Source organism: Atractosteus spatula, chromosome 3 (assembly GCF_055471065.1).
Source record: "Atractosteus spatula isolate fAtrSpa1 chromosome 3, fAtrSpa1.hap1, whole genome shotgun sequence".
NCBI lineage: Eukaryota > Metazoa > Chordata > Actinopteri > Semionotiformes > Lepisosteidae > Atractosteus > Atractosteus spatula.
Window position 1 is genome coordinate 32,069,782 of NC_142708.1, and position 22,078 is coordinate 32,091,859.

Consider the following 22,078-nt stretch of genomic DNA (forward strand, 5'->3'; position numbering starts at 1 on the left):
TTCAATCTTTTGCATATTTCTTGCCATGAGCCTTTAAAGAGGTATCTAAAGCACTACTTGCAGTTAAAAATGTATTTCATTATTGATTTTTTACATTTCACATGAAATGTAATACAACGGCATCATGAAAAGTCAAGCAGTACATACAGTAGGCGTTTTAGCTCAGACATCATATGCTTGGCTGGCTGGCTTTCTGAGCAGCATGTCACACACTTCTCTGCTTGCTCTGTGAACATGCTGTAATACTTAAACTTGGTGCCACATCACTGTAGCTCTGAAGCCCCATCTTGGACAGTTTCGTACACGGTGGACTACCTACCTGTAAGTGCTGTGCCAGCAGTCTGTTTCAGGCTGAAAGTACCTTTTTCAGAGCCCGTTGTTAAGATAAATTGAAGCATGATTGAGAACTAGCAGGGGTTGAAATAGGTTTTCTGTACAGGAGTGAGAATCGCAGAGGCAGCTTTTAAAACGTCAACGTCTCAGTTAGGATATCTGACCATTGCTTTCTGCCTCTGCCGTAATACTTTCAAAAACCCCAGTCCAGAAATGTGCTCAAATATCTGTGTACGAGGCATTTACTTGCGTTTTCTAGCTCTGTAAGTTGTGGAAATGTCTGCAATTTATGCAGGCAAAACTTAACATTTACTTTTTGCAAAGCTTTTTAGATTCATACTCGATATACATTTTCTGTGGTAAAACCAAAAAATATATAGTTCTGAAAAAAAATGAAATACTGGTTAATGTATTTAATTACATATATTTAAATAAATACAATTTATTTATTTGAGAATTATTTAGTCTAGACATTGTTAGATTATTACTTTTAAAATAAGACACATGAAGCAAAAACAAAAACTGTCCATATGCTGAAGGCTATATGAACATACGACATTGTTAATTAAGAATACAGCAACATTACATTCACCTCGATCTAGATCTATGATAAATATTAAATGTAATACACACATATAAAAAGACACCTAATGCATTACTATGACATAATAGATTAAAAATTATCAGTCTTATATCATGAAAAGACACTACAGTGTAGGAAGTCGTTTCAAGTGTTATCCTAACAGTAACTGGATATGTACTTGATTTTAACTCATTAGGCCTCTGAACAATAAAGAATAATATGAAACTTATGTTTCAATAAACTGTAATAATCTCTGTAAAAAATATATATCTGAAGAGATACATATAACCTATAGGGAAGCAAACAAAAGGTTAATGGCCACAGAAAAAAAGAACAGTGTGGTTTGGAAGTGGCCTTAGTGTTGATGGAACTTGCTGTCTTTCTCTGCTCAAATGGATTTTCCACAAGACTGAAAACGAGTCTCAAGACCGACTACAAGAATGAAGTGACCCCGATTACAACTTTTAAATCATCAGGTAAGTGTTATAATTCGATGAGTCTGAAACTTACTGCATATACAACGGTATATTAATCAAATTAATAAACATTTCCAAATTGCAGTCTCTGGTGGCTCCCGTGACACATTTCTAGAATTGGAACATCAATGCTTGGCTGATGTGGGATGAGAAGGATGGAAGATTTTGGTAAGTGTTTTAAAATTGATCTTTTCTGCGAGATTGAAGGGGATGTAGGGATTGCACAGGAATTTCATAGACTTCCTCAGGCATATGCATTAAAAGCAGTTTTAAGGTAACGGAACTCATAGAAACCGATCTGGATGACAGAAACCCTCTTAGAATCCTGTCACCCTGATAGATGGGCCTAAACTATTCATTGTTCTATTCATAGTGAGCAGCAGGTAACATTTAAAAACCTTTTAAAAAACAAAGCTACTTATTAATGAATACCACCTTGTATTTAGAAATATCTGTAAGTACCAATCCAGCTTAGTACCATTAAATAAACCATTCAAATTATTTTCAAAAGAATTAGAAATAACATAACAATATCTTATGCAAATGAAGGTACATCAACAGCAGTAACAATCTTGGTTTTTATATAAATTAGCAGCAACATGTCTCTCTAAATCATTCAAATACAGCCATCTTAACTTTCTCAACTCATCACAATTAGCTATAACAGATTCACATTCACAGGCCTGAGGATGGTTTTAAAATTCCTATATAACACTGTCATCGTCATCCTTAAACATACACTTTACAAATTAAAAATACTCGTTTCTAAAGTCTTTCAGCCTCCAACATTTTGCTGTCATCAAAAAAAGCAAAGCAACCAAGACAATCCCAAAAAAGTGTTACAGCAGCTACCGGAGACCAAAATCAGAAATACTGTAAAAATTTGCTTTATTAACACTCGATCGCATATACTATACTTTTCTGGACTTCTTACTGAACAATACTTCTATAAGGTTATAAGTTTAAGATATAATTATATTCTTCCAAATATTTTAGTGATCCATCAATTAAGGTTTTAGGCACTAATGTGTCTCAGGCTGACTCAGTCTTTTACACACATGCGACTTACGTGACAAAGACCAAATACCACACAGCAAGCATCTCTTCTGACCAGCCCTTTCAAGAACTCAGTCTTGGTCAGGACCCTCCCAGATTTGGAGAGAAAATCAAATTGAAATGGGCAATTATTAATAATACTACTGTTCTAAACAAAATCCACCAGAGGCCTTGTCAGTCCCACTGTGTGAGTGTTGATTTTAAACACCGATAGAAATGTGGGGTGAAAGACGTTTTTAAAAATACCCCCCGGAGGAGATGCGTTTGAAACAGCACCCCATGACAACTTCATCACAGAAGAATGCTTGAATATTCCTAATGCAAATATTCCAGTTTGAATAAAATCAGGCTCCGGGGACCTCTGGCTGACAAGCCACTTACCACGGCACTGCTAAAGCGCATTTTCGGGAAAAGTGCCCCAGCAGAAACGTGACGGTGCAAGCCTGGAAAAACCCATCCTAAATGAAGACTGACCTTCAGTGCACGCTGGAAGGTACTGATGGACAGCAGGGCCAGATCCTGCTGCTCTTCTGCATAGCGAACCAGGTACACGTACACCAATTTCTTCAGCTGAAAGAAAGAGCTGGTGACTTAAAGCAGAATTTAAAAAGGCAAATACGTAAAACAGAAAGCCTTCACTAGCCTTAATCGAAGCATTCTGATTTTGTGGACTCCCTGAATTACAAAATCAACATTCTGAAAAGCCATTACATGTACCTGTTTTTGCAGTATTATTGCTTTGTGGGTAAATTTCTCAGGCAAATTTCTCTAATTCATCAGGGAAACAAAAAATCACTTAACATTTTTTCTTCTTTTTTTTCCCCTCTTATTTCTTTCACAGCACAGAGTCTAAGAGCTTCCTATTATTTTTGGAAGGGACTGCTCGTTCAATGCAAGATGAATAAAAAAAAAACAGTTTTGTTAGAAAAACCAGAACCGGTCAGCAGGCACTTGTGCTGTTATCGTTATTCTACAGTACTGGTGATTGTGTGAAAGAGGAAAGGGTGTTCAAATATTTGCTGATGAGCTGAAGTGTTTCATCTGGAGTGCAGAGATCAAATATTTCATAATTCATTTCGATTTCTCTGTTTAAGCAGCTTGAACTTGGTGAGCAGTAGGATTTCAATCATAATTTCATCAATTATCACCAAATTAATAGCGTAACTCAGTTTAAAAGGATACAGTGCTAATATGTCAGGAATTTTTAATTTAATAAATAAGTGTTAAGACTTTGATAAGGATAATAATTGAAATACTGAGGTTGGATTACCATAATTATGTGTGAAAAATTTCAGATTCACAAGTTCATAAAATACAGGCTCTTCTCATATGAATTACAGCTAGTACTTCAAAAAAAATAAAGCATTCTGTTAGAAAAACAGCAATAGGACCACATTATTAAAGGAACATGTAATCTGAATGACAGTTCTTTTTCAGAATAACAGACACACAAGAAGCACAAAAGCACAAAAGATTTGTTGCTATTTTTCTAACACATTTCATTATGAGAGTTTTGATAAATTAGGTAATGTTGCGGACAATACATTAAAATAAAACATTACTAATCAAACACTGCATAAATTATTCATAATTATATGATACATAACAATGCTTGGCATTTAGACATAAAAATGTGTTTTGTTTTTTCTTACTTTTGCTTGATAATTTAGTGAAAAGAGCATCATTCTCTCATTACCTCCCACACCTTCATCAACATGTAGGTATGAAAACCAAAAGGCAAGGAACAGGACAAATTTCGCTTGGTGCACTGAATTAAGTGGAAAGAATTCCTTCTCCACCAGCTCATCGTACAGGCCCCATACAAATCCACTGATTAAACAGCAAAAGAGAAAACAACGCCATTGAAAGAAGAAATGAAGAAATGTAAGAGCTGCAATGGAATAGAGAGGAAAAGCAATTGCATGTATAGTTTTGCTGAAAACTTTGATTTTGAATTTAAAGCTGATCAATAATAAAATGGTTTAGAGTTCCTTAGGGTGGAGCTCCATCTGCTGAGATTTTCCGCTATTGTTTTTGTTTAGCATTCCAATCTGGCTGAGCAGTTAAGGAGGCCCACAGATTGTTTCCCTGCCTATATGATTTCACAATGGCAAACAAAGGTGTTGCCACTCACACCATGAATTCTTATTTAAAACATGATAATATCTGGGGCTTTGCCATCCTGCAAAATCCTATTCAAAATAGGTAGAGCAACAGGAAATGCAGCTGAAGCATCTGCATAAATATTCATACAACAGCAAAAATGTACTGTAATTCACCGTGTTATTTTGCCACATTTAACAAGCATAACATGGTACACTAAGGAAGTACATTAAAAAATCTGTTGAGAATTTGGAATGTAATCCTTTATACAAACCCTTGATTATGCAAAGTAAGCTGTATAGGCTTGAATAGGAAGCCAAGAACAGGCCTGGTTGTACAGTTTTTAAAATATATGCTTAGTTTTGTGTTAATTCTTAAAAATCCACATCTTTACTGACACCCATTAATGTCTTCGGGAGCTGCTCTACAATGAGCTTATAATCCAAATTCTATCAAAGCATTCAATTGGTCTGATACAATCCTGCTTTTCAGGCTTTGTAGGTATTTTTGAGGATATCAACTACTACTGTACATATCTGGAGAAAAGTGTAACTTTGACTAGTTATACCCAAGTGTTAAGTTCTTAACACCTGCTAGGGTTCAATGAAACTCACAAATGGAATATCGAACAATTTGTGGGGTGCACACTTCTGCAAAGGAATACAAAATATATAAGCAATGCTTAAATATTATATATATTCCTACTGAAGTGTTTTTTTAAACCAAGAACTATTTTTTTCTCATTTTTTAATGCCACTAATTGAACACATCTAAATGTGATATAAGCCAATGTGGTAATTATCATATTTGAAGAGCACCTGATAACTACTCTGGCAATTATGAATTACTGTAAGATCACTCTGAGGATATCACTGGAAGGAGAGCGCTTGTGAGATGAAGAGCAATTTGTCCAATACTATTTCAAAATCAATACTTCATACAAGTGAATGATTTTCTGGCAATAAAAATTCAAGAATTAATCAAACTGATCCTTTGAGTAGCATAAAGCTGGATGATTATTTTAACGTTGACCTTTTTAACAAAAACCAAAACCTGGATCAGTCGACGGTTTGAAATGGGGAGCTTTTTATTTTTTCAGCTATGTGGAATTTGTCAAAATAGAAAACCTCTTATGTTGCAGGAAGGTTTTTATGTTTAAAAAAAAATAAGACAAAAAACAATATTGAAAGGAAATCATCCAGCAAAAGGGAGCTTGTCTGGCAGCCCCTGAAGTCTACCCGGTAAACTTATTACTTTCTAAAGAACTGTAGTGGCCTTTAAAGTATCCTAGGGTGAGTCACAATTAAATCAGAGAATAAAATCATGACCTTAGGGTGTCTCTGCCCAGTCACTACTTTACCCAGAGGATACTTCAGACTCTTGGCACCATAAAAAATGTTCCAACACTGTCACAACCTAGCAATCTAACCAAATAAATGACTTGATGGATTCTGTATTACTTTCTCTTTGAACAAAAAAAAATCATCTGGAGGCTGCTGTTCCAAAACCATTTTTGCACTAGTTTAGGAACACAGCATCCCAATATTAAATCACAGAAGGCAGCAAAACAGTCGATTTGTTCCTGTGCTGGTTTTGATTAGATCCGATCAATGTCAGCCACAAGAGGCCTGTGGAATATGTGACTGCAGGTGTGCAGTAAAATTCTCTGCTCAAACCGAGCCTCTGTGTGACCAGTAACAGGAGTGCTTGCTACAACGTGACCTCAGCTCTCTACCACCACTTACTGCTTTTCTGTGTTACGCTGCTCCCAGCAGAGGAACTAATCACAACAGTACCATATTAAGCTTCAAGAACACAGGCGGATCTCCCATTGCCAGCTGTTTAATTCATTAATCGTTATTCACGAATGAGACTTCATGACTTATTGGCTAAACCTTCTATTATTTTTGTTCCATACCACTGATCCATTACTGGGTCACAGAAGCTACCAGTCACTACCCAATGCCACACAATGCATCTTGTGACCTAATTTAAGAGCAGCAGGGGCTGAAATTAAAATGGTGATTTCATAAAAACCTTTTACGGTCCATCTGTCTCCACTGAAGCACCTACTGTATGGTTTGCTGGTAAATATACACGTAATGCTGTAACAGGCTTGAATGTCACTTGTATGTGAAACAAATAAACCAGCCTCTCTTATATCAAACATGATTAGAACTATTAGACTGTCAGGACGGGACGACCAGTGGCACAACCATATTGTAGTCTTAACATACTAGTTCTCAAAAGCCAGGTTCCTTCTGGAACCTGTGCCGATGGGCCAGTAGGTGGCACTCTTTCCACTGGATCAGAATATCCAAACCAATGACACAGTAAGGACACAATGCTATTGGAAGTGCCATCCCAGAGATGTTGAACTGAGGTCCTGACTACATGGTCATTAAAGATGCACTGCTCATGTGCACAGGCGTGCCAGTTTAATGTGCTGGCTAAATTCCTCTGTAGATCTGCATAAAATGGAGTACCTTAAGTTCTCTTTAATTCAATGGAAGAATTAATTTCTCACTTCTCTCCCTCATCTACTGTGAAGTGGGTCTGCTGGCTCATTTATGTCTGAGTGTCATGTGCGTTATTTCAGATTGAAAAACTACTACTTTAAGTGCTAAAATCAAGTTTCAAAGTATGAGAGCTTCTGTATAATTCTGTATGAAGATTAACAACGTCCCCTAGCATAATTAGACCATCATTAATAAAAATTATCAAAGAGAGCTAGCCAAATTTTTTATTTGGAAAAAACTCCTCGGAATGAAAGATGAGGTCCATAACACTGTTCTACATATGCTGGCAGCTCATACATGACTGTCACCAGAGGTCACGACCAGTGTAGAATCTCCACTGGTCTAGCAAGGATAAACTTTAAGGACTGATCAGTCTTCTGTCTAACTGCCTTACATACAAGTTCTGCTGTTCCCATTGTATAACCATAATACAAATAGCAGGCAGAAGACATATTGGTGAGCTAGTTTCCCCAAGACTAACTTCAGCTGAGACTTTAAGTGAATTGATTATTCCAAATCTGTGGAGGTAGAGGGGACTCCTAAAAATATGAACCTAGGAGGTCCATAGTCAGCTTTTGATTTGTTCTATATTTGTATATGGTTATACTGTCTGAATTCACTATATGTAACCAATCTGCAGCTGTAGTAAAACACTTTTATGGAAATAACTGAGCCACAATGTAACTGTGATTTTTTGTAGATGCCTCCATTTTACTGATTTTGTATGAATATGTCTAAATCTCTGGAAAATCAAGTAATGTACATGGAAAATGCAGTGTTGGAATATAGTACCTGCTGCTAAAACTAAGCCATGGGGCTTTAAATGAAAATTAATTTTCCTATTAGCAGCATCTATGGTAATTGAAAGGCGTAGGCAATGTGAATCCTGGACAAGCTAACTAAATAAGAAAACAAAAATGTTACAGCCCAGTTGATTTCAGTTTAATTTTTTACTAGCCTTAAGGTAACTATCTGCCCAAGACAACTTACCGAAATTAATCCAAGGAACAGGAAAAGATACCACTGCTTATCGTATCTAGGAAGCAGTTAATAAAACTGATGATTGTCTATACAGGAACCTGTGTTTTTCCACTATTTCAAAATCTGAATCTTCTAACATAGCCCCATGCACAACTTTTGTTTCAGATCACCCAGAACCAAATCTCATTGCTAACACTAATTCTCTCTGCTTATTTCCTTTTTGAGAAGCATGACTGAAAACACCATACAACCATTACATGTGTGCATCGGATTCATGACTTCTCATACCGTACCTCAATGTTTTTACTCGCAACATTCTTCACAACTGCTGGGAATAAATCAGATGCGCTCTTTCCTTTAGCAATCATCTGAAAAACAAATTTGCAGATGTAAATAGTCAGAAAAGAAATAGTATAATACAAATACCAATATATTCCAGCTCCCAAACTGTATTATTGTCTATTACAACAACTGGTACATGCTATCCAGTTTTTACTGAACCTGTAACAACTGAAAAAGCTCTTTGGTGATAAAATTGATTGTGCATTTTCATTATGGTACTGTGAATATTATCCTACTTACTCATCTAAGAAATGTTGCATTCTTCCTGGTTTGTCTGAATCAAGCAGAGATATACTTATTGGCAAGAGATCCACTGAGTATTGAATGGCCACAGTGTCACAGTGTGGAGAGGGACTCTTGCCAAGTAACAGAGGAACAGGGAGGAAATTAGCAGAGCCAGGACTGTGGCTAGATCCAGTCTCCATTAGCCCTTAAATACAAAATTAATTACAAGGGCAGCCTTGGGGATGTGTGGCTGGTAATTCATTAGAAATTCAACACTTGCAGTGTGGACAAAAGAAACTAGAAAATGATCACAGACCATGACCAGGATGGGGCAAGATAAGACGGCAAGTGATTTTTCTTTGTAGTTACTCCGTAATTTAACAAGATCAAGTCGAAATGGGAACAAACTCTGATCTGCGACAATGACCCAGACAGCATCCTTCTAATACAGCAAGTGTTGACGAGAGCAATGCCAGTACCCAGCTCAAGGGTACAACAGCAGCATCACCCTTGACATTTGAACTCATGAGCTTCTGATCCAGAGGCCTTACCACTGATGCCCCAGTTAAATAAACTGAGAAATAAATCACTTTTAATGAACTAAAAAATAAATAAACCACTGGTTTGTTCGCTTTTTTTTTCCAAATGCTATGTTTACTTCATGGTTTGCTTTTTTATGTTCAGTGCTTTAAACCTCATGGTGCATTGCCTGCAAAGCTATTAATTCAACGCTGAAGAATAGAAAGGGTGCGACACCCGAAGGAGGCACAGCAGCCAAAACATTATGCTCTTGTACTTATTTAATTCTCCATTTAAATCTGTCAAGCTTACCCCAACGATTCTTTTCATAGCTTCCAGCTTGAGTGAGTCCTTGCTGCTTTCCAACATTTCTTTCAAGTCATCATTCCTTCAAAAAGAACACAACACTATTACAAAGTGCAAAAAAAAACACCAGATGTTGCAGCTAGAAATGCTGGAGACCATAACCCCGCTTTGCGATTCATTAAGAACTGTCACTCAATTACCTAGCATTGTCATTTCAGTTCAGCAGGAATCATCTACTGACAGTAAAGTTAAGACGATTCTGACCTCCTTGGTCATACAACTACTAACAGCTTAATTACATTTCCATCTAAAAGTTTCTCATTTTTTTAATGATTAACATACATGTTTCCCTTTTTAACAATCAAAAAAAGATATCACTTCACTCAAGGCGGCAGTCTAAATGTTCAGATACATTCTACACACTATATGTCCCACACTATACAAGGTCTGGGAGTTATAGGGTTAACCAGCTAAACATTTCTTATACCGCTAAGCTCTGAGAAAGGCTTTGTTTTACGGCTCCACCTTATTTAAAATTTTTTTACAGTGAGTCAGAATTATCTCATTGTTTGTGTAATATTGTGCACTAGGTGATTAGTTGAACTCTGGCAAAGCTGCGTCTATAACCTAGAGTAATCTGCTGGATTCTTCTGGACTAAAAGCACTAGCGCTCATTAGATCCTTAAGTTAAAACACGTATGCAGTATTTGTGCAGTTTATTTTTCAATCTGCACAGCTTTCGTCAGAAACTCCGTGTAACAGATTCCTTTTGAATCACTTGATCCACAGTATAACACAAAAACTTTTTTTTTCCGTACACAGCATTTTGCCCTCCCTTGAAACTATAAATATTGCAAAAACACATCATTGAATAGACCTATATGTGTAGAATGTGGAATTATACACAGAAGCTTCTCAGCAGGAATTACAGATACATGAAAGGAGCACAATTCCCGTAGATGTGCAGTGGATCTGATCTCTTGCGACTTCCAGCACACTCCTTTGCGCCACTCAATGCGTCTATTTTATAGACCATAATCAAAGAAATTAACTTTATTTATCAAAAAAAGAGATTAGTTCTTAACATTTGCCGTCACATCTTAAGAGAAACCAAAATCGTCAGATCTCACAAGTCCACAAAAACCGGGCCTGGTCAAACCAGGAAGAGGCCTTAGGATCTTTTGCTTGGATAGGCATTTAGGTTGCTCCTGGTGGTGGTAATGCTATACAATGTGGGTGGCAGAGCCCAGTCCTCACCCAGAGATCCTAAACCACCATCCCAAAATGATGACAGGATACATTGCACTAATTTAAGGTAATTTAAGATCCCACAGATCGGGGTGTGAAAGGCAAAATAATTTTAGGATCCTATTCACTCTTTTTTAATCTTGCTACCTACAGGGCTTCCTGTAGTTTTATCTTCTAACTCATTAGTTCTTAGTCAGTCGTTCTCCACCTTCTCCAATATTCTATATGATGTTGTTATATAATAATGGTTCTCACACTGCACAGCTTCAAATTAGTAAAAAACATTCTAGAATCCTCTGGGGTGCAAAGAGTCATTTACAAGTGTTCCCAGAACTTAAACAATGGTTCCCTCTAAAAAAACAGTTAGGAGTCACTAAAGGGAAAGAGAACACACCAATAACAAAAAATATAAAGGAATAAAGAAAATGTTACAAGCCGCTCAGTTTCAATATTTTTTGTGTTTATAGAGACGTAGTAATTCTACCAGACCAAATACGTCCCACTGTGTGCAAGTTTTACAGAATTTTATGCATTCTTAAAATATGCAATACAGAATGGTCTGGAATAACAGAATGCTGACATCTTATTAGACTACCCCCATCAGCAAACAGCAAGAGCTAATTAATATGCATTCATTTAATTGCTAAGTAGGTACATACCTCAGTATATATATATACAATGAATGCAAACTGGGACTAGTAGCATTAGTAGCATTTTTAATAGCTGAAAATAAATTTAGTATATGTACTAGCAACACACACACACAAGCACAGACACATATGGTACCTAATGACTAGAAAACCTGAGTTACATGTTTCAATAGCTTTTCACAAAGTAAGCATGTAGATCTATCCGTCATCATATCACTGCAATGAAACACAGCATTTTTGCAATACTGCATTAAATCGTTAAACCCCACTTTGCATGTCCCTATTTTGAGCGCATACCCAGCACAGCTGTCATCTTCCACACTGCTAGCGTTACTGCTATTGGTCAGCGCCTGCTCCTCCAGCGTGGGCTCTTGCTTCAAGGTGAGCTGTAAGGTTTCAGCAGCCACCAGTGCAGTTTTCACAGCGCACAGCGCCTCCGTTCTCAACAGAGAAAAATCACGCTCCATTTTCCTCTGGTCGGCAAGAAGGCCCCACACTGACTACTCCGCTCACCAGTTGCATCGGCTCCAAGGTTCAACTTTGAAATGAGAGCAGTCAAGTCCCTCCAAGAGAAACAGGATATCAGCTCCCTTTAGCAGAGCTGTTCAGCAGCCTCAGAAAGTAAGGAGGGCTTCACACTGAGCCTTTCAAGGTCCCTTCCCATTGAAAGCAAAACAAGTCTTATCAGCCTTCCTCAGTAAACACTATTAAAAACTTTCATCAGCCCAGCTAAAACCATTCCTTTTTAAAACTCATCAGGAAAGCTTTGACAGTTACAAGTAAACTCCATTCAATTGTGTCACAAGCTGTGTGGGACTGCAAAATGGATCTTTTTTTTAAAGCAATGCAAATTGCAGATCTTCCACCAGTATTGCAAAACAAGTACCAAGAGGCGGTAATTCGTCAGAAAATGTACCACCCTTTCAGAATCTCATTCAGTTGTAATGCACGTTAGCCATCAATTTCTTTAAATGCATAAGCAATCTTCAAAGCAAATTTTTTTACCTGGATGAACGTGTTTTACCAGTATGGTTCACAAATTGCACTTTAAAGAAATTAACAGGACTACTGTTCTGATTTCTCATGCTTTTAGAATTTTTTATAAGGTGAGGAAAATTTTATAGATTTTTAGCAGCAGGAAGCACACAGAAAGGTAGCTTTAGGATATAAAACAACCTAGTAGATTGTGTTTATATTTCACCTTTGTAATGCGTTATAAAACTGGGGCATAAAATTCTCTCAATATTAATGTTGCATAACTGAGAGAAGAAGAAATACAGAACTTTCAATGAATCATAACTTTCCCATTTATTTCTAAATAGTAAGGCCTATACTTTTTACAATAAACAGCTCTTTGCATCCTCAGAGTACTGTACGGAGATTCTCCAGCATTCATAAAAAAAGAAGGCTCAAAGTATTAACATTTTCCATTAAAACATTCATTAATGGAAAGAAAGGTTCACCTTTTATTTAATTTAAAGATTTCACAGCTGACAAAAATAATCCAAACATTAATTATACAAACTTTTCAGTTGTATAATTTGTTAGATGTGCAGTATTTGACCACGCTTTTTTACTGATTTTAATTAAAAAACCTAATTCATTACAAATCAATCTTAAGCAAAGCTATGCAGACTTCTGTACTGTACGCCTCTATGACTGCTTTTTAGGCAATTGGTATGTTCTTCCAAGTCCTGCAAACACATTTCAGAAAATTGCGGAAGACTCAATAAGCCAGAATGTTAGAAACCCCGAGCTGTGGTACGAGGTTCCCTTCTGACATCTGTCAGTAGTGTTTCATTTTTTGTTTTGTTTTGTTTTTTTTCTGCATTCACTTCAAGGCTATCACTCTGGGCTGCACGCTTGTTAACTCGCTGATGTATCCAAGCTGTAACCCTGACTAAAGGATCATCAACGATTTTCAACAGCTGTCACAAATATACATTCCTTTCTCTCTTTTCAGATATTTCTCCTCGTTGAGAACAATGCTTTCACTTTTGCATCAGTAAAGCCATGTCTAGTTTACATAGTTAACCTTAGCATAAAGTAATAGACAGGGACCCAATCTTTTGTGTTGCAGCGCTCTTGAAAGCAGGGGCTGGACACAGGCATCTGCACCTTGCTCTCTTTCTTCTTATTCTTCCATGTTGGCACATTCTCGTCTCAATTGACAGAACTGACTTAGGTCAACAGCAGGATGCCTCATTAGTTGCCTCTTGGTGTTCTTCCAACACGCTGAATACTGGATTACCCTTGGTGAATAACTAAAATTCTGACTTTATCCTCGACTCTTCCATATGCTTCAACGTATTTTTAAAGAAGCATACACAAGCATTAACATGAAATACCTACCATAAAATGCTAGAAATGTAATAATAATAATAATCCCTTATGCTTACATAGTGCTTTTCTGGACACTCCACTCAAAGTGCTTTACAAGTAAGCAAATTATTCTTTTTAACACAACACACAGATCTGGCAAAGATAATGCCCCATGAATAAATGCCAAAAAAAAATGTAAGAACATGTCTACGTTTACAATTTAGTTTCTAAGTACATTAGAAAGGTTACAAACCAGAGGACGCCATTCAGAACATCTAGTCCGTTTAGTGGACAGTAGCTAAATGACTCAAGGATTTCATCCAAACGTTTCCTGAAAGATGTGAGGGTACCAGCTTCAACAATATGGCTGGGGAACTTGTTCCATACTTCCACAACCCTTTGTGTAAAGACGTATCTCCTGGTCTCTGTTTTAAATTCTAGCTTCACTGGCAATAAGTGTCAAGACCGTATTTGAGTTCAATTTGTCCAATTATCATTCTCAACACATCCTTCAAGTACCCAGTGGTGCTCTAGACATGTGGGAGTTGCTCACTGAACTTTCCATGTCTAGTTCACACTATTCCCAGTGTTCCTAGTTCACCTTATTCCCTGTCCCAGGTCTAACCTAGTGAAGGAATCATTGGCTTAACCAGCCAATTCAAACTGAATGTGGGAAGAATTTTACTCAACCTCTCATGGTTGGTTCTTTAAATCCATAGGTTTTCTAACCACTTCATCCAATACAGGGTCGTCGGGGGAGCCAGAGCCTATCCCAATAAGTTACGGATGAAAGACAGAATACACCCTGGATGGGACACCGACCTACCACTATGCCCCTGGACCACGAGAGGAAGCCACAGCACTTGACACACAAACATTGGGAGAACATGCAAACACCACACAGACAGCACCCCAGGTTCTGGGATTGAACTCGGGACCCCCAGGGGCTCAAGGCAACAATGCTGACCACTGCCTGCCCTGGTTCTTTAAATCTGCAACATACAACTTAAATCAATCTTTTAAACACAGTACTGTTAGGTGACTCTCCTATACACCAGCACAAAGATGAATACAACAAACAATTCAGAGAGATAATACCAACCGAATTTAGTAGCCACTTGTGTTTAGTTGCTTTACATTCACTGGCATCAAAGCCATGACAAAGGCCTTGGAAATAGAGAACTGGGTGCAGCCTTTCATGATTAGCACAGAGCTTTCTTCCATAACTTGGGAACAAAGTTTATTTGATCACCTTGGCTCAGGTGCGTTAAAAGACACCTCCCTGATTTGAGTACAAGTTTCCATATAAGGGACAGCTAACCCTGGTCCTGGAAAGCCACAACAATTTCTAAACATAAGAAAACTGCAGTTTGATCAGTTAAGCAGCACATTTGTTCAATAAGAGGTTAAGAGATCATTTGAATTGAAAATACCAACAACCTGTAGCTCTCAGGCACCACAGCTCCTGAATGAATTGAACTAACTTTTTAAATTCATCATATCTTTACAATATAATCATTAAAAGGTGACCTGTATGGCCTCCTGGACTGTGATTAGTCAGGACCATAGCCTACCACCTTTGTTCTATATCAGTTATAAAATACATACAAATATAAGTATCTGGTAAGGCTGAAATAGAAAATAACCTTTTGGAGTTTTGTGATGGAATAAAGCACCATACTTTTACTGTATGAATAAAACACCTTGCAATATAGCACACATACATTCTGTGAACCTCTAAACTCAGATTATGTGAGTTTTTTTCTAAAAAAAACCCATAAGCTTTCAAATTCACAATACATTTGAAGCTGTTCTATCTGAAGACCAAGTTAAAAGTTCCAAACAATTCCAAACAATTGAAGCCTGCCCTCTTGTGGTTTCCAGCAGGAAATGCTACCTCTTGATTGTTTCTGGGAAAATCTAGTGTTACTCGGGTGAACAGCCTTTAGTTCTAAAATTTGAACAGATTAACCTTACTAGCAGATGGTCACCAAAATAAACAGAGAAAGGTACAGAAAAGAATCAGTTATTTTTATGAAAACAGCATACTGAATTTGGAAATACAGCTAACCCTGACATGAAAAACCCACTGTTTTGATTAATTCCCCATCTAATGACATAGATTAGGTTCCGCTGAAGGTCTTAATTTTATTTTTTGAAAATTATTTTTCAACCAGAAGACTGAACCACAGCAATTTGACTACGGTAATGATGCACAGTTTCAAAGCTGGATCCCCATACTGAGCATTTTCATTCCATCTCTGATTTGATGATTATTAACTCTTACTGAACTAATTATCTTCACTGCACTAATTGAACACTGTTCAAAGGTCTTTAGCTGTTGATTATTTAAAAATATATAGATAACCTGCTAGATTCTATAGCCTGATTTGAGCTGTGCACCTAACCTACTTATAGTAATGTCCTATTTTCTAAAACTAAAACACATGGCTTCAGCTACCTTGGGTTAAAAAAACTTTTTAAGGTAAATTCAACACAAACTGATCTTTGGAGATAAAGCCCTTTGTTCTGAACTTTACTCCATACTGTATGATTAAACTGCAAAAAAAAAAAAATCTCAGAAGAAAATCTTTTTTCTGTGTCAGGGCATGTTATTGCAATTATTACAGCAACTCAGCAATTTTAAAACACAACTCATTTCAACTAATAAGCACTTAAAGGCATCACTTACAGAAAGTTAACATACATTAAACCATCATTAAGGAAAGAATAAGATACAATGCAATAATTCTCTTCATAGCACAAATGCTTTTTTGTCCCCAAGAAAAACATGTTTCAGCCTACGTTTAAGGTTACATTTAATATCTAGAATCAGAAGCACTTTAACCTCAATCTGAAAAAAAAACCAGAAATTATCCACCCACAAACTGAATGAAAATATGTAGTGGTTATGAAGACACCCAAAAGCACTCTTTCCCACTTTTTTGTGCCTTACACTTTCACTACCATTGTGAAAAACAATATTAATAATAATCCAATAGACAAACTCAAAAGGCAGTAAAATTGTATTTCTCTTTCTATTTTTGCCAAGAGAACCCAGATCATAGAATGGGTAAAGGAGCAAATATTAGTGGCACATACCATGAGATTGCACAAACAAAGCCCATCATTAAATGGTGCAATATTAAATACAAAACAAATTTAGAAAAACTGCATTCACTTTTTTAAAGCGTTCTGAGCCTTATTTGTGGGATCACATTCCTGATAACTGGCGCTGCGCAGTTAGTGATCATGTGAGAATGATTTCTTAAATTAATGCCAGAGGGACAGAACTGCTTCTTTCAAAACCATGAATTCACCATCACACCGATGAAAGCTTGCCAGACACTTGTTTAAAAGTTAAAAAGAGACGTAGCACACTGTGGTACATGCCTATCATTGAAGCATATTGTATTAGAGCTTGCATGAAGAGGAACAAGATAAACTGATCATTGATAATTATAGACCATTTTATTAAACTTTGCTGTGTACATTAATCAGGGATAAACCATGCTTCATTAATGCCCCATTAATCACTTCATCCCTAATTATAAATTGATTGTACTGTATGTAGGCTAACAAGACTAAACGCTTGTCTAATGAGCTTCAGTGATTTCTGATCACCAGAGGACTCGGTGAACATTAAAGAAATACCATGGCAACCACATGGACTGAAACTTTGGCTTCAGAGGGAGAGACAACTTACTGATTAAGCCTTGGATCTGAACTGTTCTCACCTTCCTTCAAGCCCTAAAATCAAGCTGAAGGCATGCTCACATTGTGACAGTCTCCATTCCTTATTTCACATTTCAGCTCCTAATAAACTTTAGGCTGCAGTGTCTAGCAAGAATAATTTTTTATTATGTGCTTGCCAAGTGAAATTCATTTTCACAAGCAACTGTGCAACAGAACAAGTATAAATGGTCAGCTGCTGACACAGGCACAGAAACATGGTATGAATTTCTGCCCCTGCTAAATCACTGAGTAACACTCAATTGCTGCCATTACGAGAGACTGTGACAGCAAATGCTAAAATTCACACCTCCACTCCTCTCATCCTGAGCATGAAATAAAAAGAGTGACAATGTAATGTGGTAGTGCGCTTATGAAGTTTCATGAACAAAAAATGATGCCCGCTTGCATAAAATGCACGCAAGTTCACCATTTTAATCATACTTAAATGATGCCGACAATGGTAACACCATGATTCAACATCACACAGCAGCATAGCTGCAGTTTGCGTATCAGCACTAATGAGAACAGAAAAAGGCGATGTTTTCTAACTAATTCCATCTCTGTCTCTTTAGGTGATCTTTAACCATTCCTATACAAGTGAAACCATGAGGGAAAGAGTGTTTGAGGGTAGTCGTGAAGGGGTTAAGGGATCATGAATGCCAATGTTAAAGATTAAACTTGTTGTTGAAGGGGATATATCACGACATACAGGTAGTGTTACACCAACAATATGGTGACAACGTTTTGCTTCTGCCCTTAACATTACAGAGTGCATTCCCACACAGCCATGACCACTGCTGTTTCTGATCAAAATGAGAGAGCATCTCTGCTGTTTCTCTTGAAGGCTTGTGTTTGAGCAAAGTGAGAACTCGCTGCAAGATGTGTGCCAGCACTATGCTAATGTGCTTATAACCAGCCATACTCCCAATTGCATCCCATCTAAAATTAATCTTGACTCTGATTTAGTGGTATATAAAATGCGTACATCAGCACAGATCTTTTTAAGAAAGATGAGGTCCATTTTATACTGTCCCAAAAAACAAAAAAAAGCATCAAATCTCTGCCATGGCCTGACCAGTAACTACACAGGGCTTCCTTTATAAAATGTAAACTATTCTTCAATTATTTCTCAGGAAAAGCTGGTTCTTACACTCATAATGTATGTATTCTGTCTATTTCAGAACACTCTACTCACTGATAAGGTCAATAAATGTGCACCAGTTCAGTTACATGTTTTCGGGTCAGGCAGCTAAAGCACTTTATAATACGGGATCTACTGCCATCTAGTGGTACTTAAGCTACAAGCCCAGTTGGCCACATGTTCAGTAGGATGTCTTGTCGACGATCCTACTCAATCTACCCTTCAATACAGTTCAAACATGTAAATAAAACCTACTTGCACTCCAAATGCAATGAGGATCTAAACAACAACGACTACACTGTCCACGGTTTATTATACATCTGTGAATCTAAGAGATCAAAATGAATGTTTATACAAAAATCAGAAGATTTTGATCTATCTATATGCAACTTCAACTACAGGCTTTTTATTATTATTTCAAAGAAAATGGCCAAAACAACAATTAAGGATTAGCCTTGGAAAATCAAGTATCCATATGACTAGCACATACAAACAGCAGACACACTAGGATGCCACACTGGCCTGAAATACAGTACTAGAGATGGTAATGTTTTAAACCAGACAATCGTTTAAATAGGTAGGCTCATGTTGCTGGAACTGTCCACCACTGCATTAGGGCAGTTAATAAAACACTGGGACATGATGTGAGGTCAGTACAGCCTATATGTGCCACGGCATAGTCTACCAGTGCCTGGAATCCTGCAGGAGGGATGTGGCACCATTCCTCCAAGAGAAAGTCAACCAGCATACGCCTGGTTGATGGAGGGAAAACTGTCTCTGGCATTATTGCAGAATATCCCACAAATGCAAAATAGGGGGTTCAGGTCTGGTAACTATGAACACCAGGACATCCGGTATGGATAACATCAGTGTCATGTGTATCAAACTACTGAGTGACCTCATGTGCTCTGCGGACAGTGCCCCTGTCATCCTGGAAGACACCCCCTCCCAGCAGGACAGAAATGCTCCAAGAAGGGGTGAAGTTGATCACTCAATGCTATTAAACAGCGATTAGAATTGACTTTCTAAGTGAATCGGTGCATCCCACAACATTATAGAACCAAAGAATCCTTCAGTGCTTATTTCTTGCAATCATGCTAGCTGTAATTATAGGCAACCTCTCCTGTCTAATATTTTTATACATAGCTCTGAGCAAGTTGGTCTATTCTTAGCTTAATTAACACATGAGCCACACCTGTGTGGCAGTCCTTGCTTTCAATATACTTGGTATCCCTCATTTGCACAGGTAATTCCATCTTTTGTCCACTGCCTGTACAATACATTGTGATTTTTTACTATATTAATTTCATGGGGTTGAATATAGCCATTAAGGTCTTAAGAATCTTCAGTCTTCATACAATCACGATGATTTGAACCTACTGAGCTTTGAATGGTACTAAATATGACCTGTTGACTCACAAAGAATATTAGACTATTTTTGCTGATAAATAATGTTGGCTTTATCTATCATTCTGCTCTTAAAATATTCATCTGTCCAATGAAAATAGCCTTTATCAAATAAAATTCCCACCTGGAAGACATTATGTTGAAATTGAGCAAAGAAAATCTGCCTCTTGCCCTTTGTAATACTGTTTTAACATAATGCTACTCTTACATTTGGAATGGCTTTACTCCCATTTGTAACTGGGAATTTCTATATACTGGCCTCTTTATAATAGAGCTTATTGCCAAACCCTGTCCAAGACTTAAAGAAATAGTGAAAGAACTGTAGCTTATTATGTCGCATTAACCCACATTCCTTATGAATACTTTTGAGATACAGCGCTTAAAAACGTATGACAAACGTGTGACACGTTCTGGCCTTCCTCTGAAATGCATCGCCCATTCTTAAGCTGGACCATAACAATAAGATTAGTTTTAATTTAATTTGAACTACGTGATACAAATAAACACATTTGAAGAGGTATGTTGCAAAACACTTTGTATTTAATTTCCACACTCAAGCGTTTTATACATTTTACACATTAGGCAGTGTAATTAAATTTTACAACATTTAATTAAAGTACTTTACATCGAGTATCACAAATTATCCGTAGTACACGTATTGCCCATTGGTGTGTTTAATCAAAGGTATGTGACGTTTTATAGAAGTCAGTCTGCCTTTGTGAAAACGTCAAAACTCTTAAAGATTCGAGAGGTCATATGAATGCATTTGAGATAACATACACACGAAGCAAAAAGCCAAAGCCCAGAAAGAAAAGGCAGTTTTATACTAAATGCTAAAAGTAAATAAAAATGTAAGTTAGAAATGCTTACGATTTAGCATTCGCTCAAAAATATGTTAACTTTTTCTAACTAATGAAATCACCCAAGCACTTCGGCATTACTCTAACACAAAAATCAGCGTTGTAAACCATGATAATTAACTTCTCTTTCCGTGACCGATGATTTTCAAGTGTTTCACTTCCCTTCGACTTTTTTATAATGTCCTATAACACTAACAGTGGTGCATCACTCATATTAGAAGGTTTGGTTATCTGTGCTGGATGACACTAATGCAGTGCAATTCGTATTTAAGTGGGGGAAAACTCGGTAATCCATACACAGTTTTGTTACTATGCGCCGTTCTTTTCAATTATTATTTCCAGACAGTAGCATGATGTCAAAACACAAGTTTCGCCACCTGTGTAGCGGTAACTCTGAGTGTCAAGGTATCCCCCATGTAAATGTTTTAGAGTTATATCGAGTTGAGAACTTTATGAACGGTCATCTCGATCGGTGATTATTTCAGATTACTAATGCTTACCTTTTGAAATCGGAGCTGAAAAGGCCAAGTCCCATCCCAGCAGATGAAGTCGGAGTTGTCTCCTGTCCAGCTTCCACAGCCGACTCCGCTCCTCCTTGGTCATTGTACGACAAGTTGTTTGTCGACATGCTTAACATTGGCGTTCCTCTGGCTAAACAGCGAATAACCTAGGCTGTAACAAACTGATGACTCTCTGAATCTGAATGCGGATTTAAAAATAAAAAAATTAATTTATCACCAGACCAAAACTAAAACTTAGTGCAATGTGCAACTTTTTTCTCCTCCTCCACGCAGTACCGGAAGTGTGAGCTGGAATTGTGAGGGTCACATGACAGAGGCATGAGGGCCCCCTCCCCCCGAGGGAGTGGCTTGCTCTGGGCGCTGCACCTGACCTTCGTGTTGCTGTGGTAACCTTGGCCTCGACCCAATCAGAAGCCGTAGTGGCAGCACAGGGCGTTCAATCAAAACGGAGAGATTCTGACAAGGATCGTGATCGTGGAGAAGTCTGACGCTTTTTTAAAAAGTCGAAAATTCATATTGACATCAAATTTGTATATTCTGAAGAACACTGGAAATTAACGAGCTTATTTTATGTTCACATTTGAGAAATGAATGAACGATTGTTACGTTTGAATTTAACACGTAAAAGTGTGCACCTTGTTTTAATGAAAGAGACAAGGAACAACTGCTTAAAATGGGAAATACGTGTTTGGTTTTTATTTTGTAACTATTCGTTGTGCTCTTTCTGCCCTCCTTCTTCAGTTCCTTAAGT

General features: G+C 37.4%; 1 protein-coding gene across 1 annotated transcript in view; it reads right to left on the minus strand.

Annotated features, from left to right (window-relative positions):
- The window catches only part of ap3b1a (adaptor related protein complex 3 subunit beta 1a), a 119,594-nt gene extending 97,957 nt beyond the window's left edge, over window positions 1–21,637 (minus strand). Inside the window, exons 1-4 of the mRNA XM_088910867.1 lie at window positions 21,307–21,637; window positions 9,450–9,525; window positions 8,345–8,419; window positions 2,923–3,018 (exon numbers count right to left, since the gene is read on the minus strand). Of these exons, the coding sequence (XP_088766993.1) occupies window positions 2,923–3,018; window positions 8,345–8,419; window positions 9,450–9,525; window positions 21,307–21,443 (384 nt within the window). The 5' untranslated portion in view covers window positions 21,444–21,637. The remainder of the gene's footprint in view (window positions 1–2,922; window positions 3,019–8,344; window positions 8,420–9,449; window positions 9,526–21,306) is intronic.
- Window positions 21,638–22,078: the final 441 nt, after the last annotated feature.